Source organism: Pongo abelii, chromosome 7 (genome assembly GCF_028885655.2).
Source record: "Pongo abelii isolate AG06213 chromosome 7, NHGRI_mPonAbe1-v2.0_pri, whole genome shotgun sequence".
Taxonomy (NCBI): domain Eukaryota; kingdom Metazoa; phylum Chordata; class Mammalia; order Primates; family Hominidae; genus Pongo; species Pongo abelii.
The window spans coordinates 76632813-76638815 of NC_071992.2; the positions used below are offsets into that span (position 1 = coordinate 76632813).

The following is a 6003-nucleotide window of genomic DNA, read 5'->3' on the forward strand; positions in this document are numbered from 1 at the left end:
GGGCCGCCACACACCTGCTCCTGCTGTTGGGGCTTCCCTTGCCCCTCCTTTCGGCCGCTGAAGACAGCATTGTCCACTCCACAGTTATTTTCTTCCTCTGGCTAATCTGCCTAAGTATATGTGGTGGGGGATAGGTTTCCTCTCATTAGGATGTTATACATCAGGACAGGAAGCTTATATATTTTATTCATTATATATTCCCAGTCACCTAGGGCCATGTCTAGCTATAGGAAGCACTCAATAAATATTTGATGAATGAATAAATGAATTCATAATTATTACTAATATATTTGCCTCTTCAATTATCCTCAGGTCAGAGAAATGGCTACTCTATGGCCTTTTCCTGGGAATTGACATAGAATTCCAGGTAACAACTTTAAATGACTATTCAAATATTCTACAGCAAAGAGTAACTAGCCACCTATCTAAATTATATGCTAGGGCCGGGCACGGCAGCTCACGCCTGTAATCCCAGCACTTTGGGAGGCTGAGGCAGGCAGATCACTTGAGGTCAGGAGTTCAAGACCAGCCTGGCCAACATGGTAAAACCCCACCTCTACTAAAAATACAAAAATTAGTCAGGCATGGTGGCACGTGCCTGTAGTCCCAGCTACTTGGGAGGCTGAGGCATGAGAATTGCTTGAACCTGGGAGGCAGAAGTTGCAGTTAGCCAAGATGGTGCCACTGCACTCCAGCCTGGGTGACACAGTGAGACTCTGTCTCAAAATACGTAAATAAATAAATAAAATAAAATAAAAAATAAATAAAAATAAAATATACGCTAGGTCACAGGTTTACCCGAATCATACTATGCATTCAAATGTTCCTATTAGGCTTTAAGTTATGCAAAGATGCCCACTTTCTCTTCTGTGATTAACTTCTATGATATATTGAACTGCTCTGCTTCTTTCGTGTAGAGGTTGGACATGTTATATTATTCCACTGCAACATGGTTAAGACTGGGTATTGCATCCCAATGTAACTTGACCTGGCTTCCAGCAGAGTATCTCCTGTGTATAATACTCTAAAGAAAGTGAATGGGCAGGACTTGGCTTTGCAGTGCAGCTCAGGGATTAGGAGGAGTATGGGGTCTGGAATGCATGGCTGTAGATTCAGGCTCTTCCATACCAGCTGCGTGACTGTGGGCAAATTACTTAACTATCCTGTGCCACAGACTTCCCTCCCATAAAATGGGAATAATATCTATTTGTAACATTGTTGTGAAGATTAAAACACTTAGAAAAATGCCTGGCCCTAAGTATTTAGGTGTCATTATCATCATTATTATAGTAATAACAACATTGTCATTTGTACTGCTACTGAATCCCCCTACCCCGCAACCCCAGCCCAGACTGCAAGAAGCCTTCCTTTCTTACTCTCCCTTTAGTGTGGCAAGGCGATGCTCTCGGGTGTTAGTGAATCAGGCAGGCCTATTTATGTTGATTCTATTTGTTTTCTATCTTCTCCTCATAGCTTGCAATACTGTTTTTCCTCATTTCAGATTTTTGCTATTCAGCAAATCACCAATTTGAATTTCTGTTACAAATTTTACTTCTCTTTTTATTTTTATCATATTTCTCTTTCCTTATTCTGCTTTCATTCTATCCAGTGAAATCTGATGATTTTTACACTAGCAGGATTTAGCTTTCATATGCAGTTGTTCAGTGGAAGTATTCCTGTTTTCTGTAGCGAAATCAGTCTAACATTGAACACTATCTTTTGAGTCTCCACTGCTCAGTGACAGCCTATCATGAAAAATTTCCTAAGGGGTCACAAGACTCTAGGCATGGCCAAGCCCTCTGCAGCTGTTATATCCTCCCTGTGAGGTAGGTACTGGTATCCTACTTTGAAGGACGAAGAACTTGAAAAACTGTGCTAAAGCCATATGACTAATCAATGGCAGATGCAGGACCTGAATCCAGTTGTGAATGCACCATGATGGGGACAGGGAGGTTATGTTCAGTCTGAAAGACATGATTGGGCAGGGGTGGGAAACACATCTCAGCAAAAGATATAACAGGTGCAGGGGTGCCAAAGCAGTGATAGGCTTGGCAATTACAAGGAAAAGAGAGGTCAGCTCGGCTAGAGAAAAGTCACTGAAGGGGAAAAAGAGGCTAGGATCAAACAAGGCAAAACTGGCTGGGCCACATTAAGCACAGGTTATAGAGGAGCAAGTATGGAAACAGGGAGACCCAGCTGGATGCTACTGTGCTACTGCAGTCATGGCAAGAAGCCACGGTCACACCGAGGCCCTAGAGAGCCAAAATCAGTGCTGGGGCAATGCTGACAGGATTTGCTGATGGATTAGATGTGAGGGGAGAAGAAAACTCAAAGAAAACTCTCGAGTTTTCAAGTTAAGCAACTAAGAGGGTAGGAGGACCATTAACTAAAATATAAAAGACTAGCATAAGCAATCTGGGGAGAACTGGGGTGAGGAGGAGCTATGGGGTGTGGGAAGAATCATGAGTTCTTTAAGTCTGAAACACCCGTAAGACATCCAAATGGAGATGCCAAGTATGCAGTTAGGTAAACCTGGAGTTTAGATGAGCAATCAGGGCTGCAGCTATATATTTAAAAGTCATCAACATACAAAGAATATTTATAGCCATGGGCCATAAATGTGATTTTCTAAATGTGATTAAAGAAAAGAACAAGTCCAAGAAGGAGGCTGTGGCCAGGACACAGTGCTAGACTTGACTACTTCCCTCTTTTGGCTGCCTGCCCACCCCCCACCACCTAAACATCTTAGGGGTCTTTCTATTTCTCTCTATTCCCTCCTTTGGCTGAGGCAAGTTTGCTACCATCCTGAATCACTGTTACCTGCACAACCTCCATCTCGTCTCCCAGCTGCACTCTTGCATCCCCCCCATGCATTTTTCCTGCTACAGACAGACGGCACAACACTCCTAAATACCTTCCCCAATGGGTTCAGTTACTCTTAGAATCAAGTAAAAAATACCCTTTTTTTCATGACTCTCCACCTACATATTCCACATGCCAGCCATTCTGAACTACTTTCAGGTCCTTTCCTGTCTCTGGGATATGCCTTCTGCTTAAAACACTCACCACCAGCACTGGCCTGATGAAAGTCTACACCAGCCTCTTCTGACCCCCCTTCTGAGTAAGACCTAAAGAGCATCCCGTGTTTTATTACCATGACAGCACTTACCCCATTATATTTAAGTCACTTATTTATTTAGACTGGATTTTCCTTCTGTTAAGTTAAAGTTGGGGTGCGGTGGGGAAGGAAGGCTTGAGGAAGGGGAAGCCTGCACTTGCTCATATAGGCCCATGAGTGGCTTTCCGGGCTGCAAAGAAGCTAGAAATAAAGGCGTACAGGCTCCTACACCCCTAGCATCCACTGGCAAAAAACAGTTTAAACTATAGGGCATTGTTTGTTTTTAAGAAACATAATTTTATTTTCCTTTAGGCCACCCTTGGATCACACCAAATCATCAGGAGAATCAGGATTCCAGAGCATCCTGCCCACTCCACAATCCCTTCATGAGATACGTTTTGGGACACGATCTCTGTTTTTATCAAGGGATGCTTCAAGAAGCAGCCTTATAAAACCTTAAAATGTTAGTTCCTGGCTTGTTACTTAGTATCCTCTACACAGAGCTCCCCATGAAAAATTTTTAAATTTAAGTACTGGGAAAATGTTTTACATTCTCACGTTTTTTTTTTCCGTCTGCTTAGTGCAACCTATGTAACTAAAAGTGTCTTCGTTTTTGTTGTGGTGACCAGCCAACCATGAAGCAAAATCGAGGTGGAGGACACCTGGATGAGCCCGACCGTGGGCCTGTGTCCCACTTTCCTCCTCTCCGCCTTTCTGTTCCTGATGGATCACTGTTTTCAATCTGTTCATTCTCATTTATTCCCACCAGTTCTCTCTTAGATGTATGCAGTGAGTTCCTCCACAGTGAAGTAGAATAAAGTAAGTTTAGTGCTATTTCAAAAACAACACCTGCTATCTAACTTTGAATTCAAAAACAACACCTGCTATCTAACTTTGAATTCAAAAAGTTTTTAAAAAACACAAACACTCAATTAACCTTTAAATTTTAAAACAAATGTCCAAGTCATTTTACATAACTAAGCATTATTTTAGTAACCCAAAACAAAGAGCAGATTTTAGTTCATACCATGTTCTGCGTGTACCATTTCATGGAGAAGGGACTGAATTTGTTCTTTTGCTTCATCTTCGATATTCTGGGGTTCTAAAATAATTGCAAAACATAGCTAAGTAGAAAAGCTCAAACATTAACATGGAACCCTAACACTCAAATACGACATTGGTGCATACACATTAAAATGAACATATTTGACTAAGCAACTATGCGTTCCTTCTCTGTCAGCTTACATTTTTTTGTTCTGTGTTGGCAAACATGGTAGATATGTAAAATTTGTTTTATTCTGTCAACAGACTTAAGCATTAAAAGACTTTCAATAAGATTTTTAAAGAAAGAAAACTCAGGCTCAGATTTGTATTTAAAAAAAGAGCCTTATTAAAAGCAAAATGACTTGTTTCTAATTAATAAAATTCGCAATAATGATAAAATAAAGTGGGAAGAACAAAGCTTTCATAAAGGGAAATAGTTGGAAATAAAGACAGAAATGTGGAAGACAAGGTCAATACAGATTGAAGTATCTGGTCAACCATTACCTATCTTCCCTGAGAGGAGAAAGGGCACTCTTGTGGGTGGGAGGACTGAGTACTCAGAGGCAGCCGACTGCTCTCACTCAGATTTGTCAAGAAGTGTCAGTAGAAAACCTTACACTGTAACTGACAATCCTTTCAGCTTTGGAGAACCACATCTGACACTGAGATCCATAAATTCAAATAAATTGAATTACAAAAGTGAACATAAATGATGACATTCCAAAAACACTGTGGTGCTTATCAGATTATCAGATTTAACTGCAACATCACACAATAAACAAGAAGCTATAACTATATTGATACTGTTATAAGTTCTCTAATAAATATAATCTATGTTCAGTGAATAAAAGTAGCACTACACTTGGTATCATAAATGCTGTCATGTGAGATAATGCCAGTGACATCAGTTGTGTCAAAGAGCTAATCTTCCATGACAAAAAATAGAATAAGTTAATTTAGACTTCAGGAAGGAAAAGAGTTTAAATGTAATATCTACTATGCTAATCACACTACAAAATCATTTCCAAAGCATAAAAATGCCTATTTTTAATAAATGTTTATATTTCACAAGCCATTTATATATGTAGTCTTGTGCTATTATAGAGTCTGCCAATCGCCATCCTCTCTCACAAAGCCTAAGATAGCTTCCTAACTGGATTCCCAGGTTCATAACTGCTGAAATCACCATCCAAAGAGAATATAATTTGAGTTACTAGAAGTGGAAGGTGGTGCACTCTGCTCACTCTTTAATGGCTATCTTTGCCCAAACTGGTGAAAGTCTCAGTTTCTAGGAGCAGAATATAATACCTCCACAACTAAGTCCTCACACACTTCTCCAGAATCATCTGCTACCAGCACTGGCTTTGAACTTAAGTGAGGACTCCATGCCATTTCAACTTTCCATAATTTTGCAAATACTCCTTCTCTCCTCTGGAGGGGATTGGAAGATGCAGAAGCCAGAGTGTAATGGGTTAAAAAAATGAATGAAAAATAAGGTAAAAAAGTAATTGTGGATTCTTCTTTCAAAATCGTGGCTATTGTAGAGGGGAGAGGGATTGGGTGGCAGAAAAAAGAAATGTGGGGGTCTAGAGGGGTTTTATTTTAGTACAAAGTAAAATTTGAGGTGCTAAATCCAAACACACATTAAATTATAAAACTTTTTAAAAGTTACTGTCTGTTCTGGAGCTATGGTATGATCATAGCAATTCTACAGGAATGAGAGAGAATACATTGTCCTAGGATTAAAAATTCAACAAATAATAAAACTCAGAGCAACATATTGGCCTTAAAGGAAAAAAAATCAAATATTATTCCTCAGCACACACTGAAAAAATCAGCCA

The 6003-nt window shown here is 39.9% G+C and overlaps 1 protein-coding gene across 26 annotated transcripts in view; it reads right to left on the reverse strand.

The window, feature by feature from the left end:
* The window catches only part of ASPH (aspartate beta-hydroxylase), a 228227-nt gene that overhangs the window by 150591 nt on the left and 71633 nt on the right, over positions 1-6003 (reverse strand). For 24 of the 26 annotated variants that reach the window (XM_054561031.2, XM_054561034.2, XM_054561037.2 and 21 more), the window contains 1 exon segment: positions 4146-4220. The exons of the other annotated variants lie outside the window; for them this stretch is intronic. In XM_054561031.2, the coding sequence (XP_054417006.1) occupies positions 4146-4220 (75 nt within the window). 26 annotated transcript variants of the gene reach the window in all.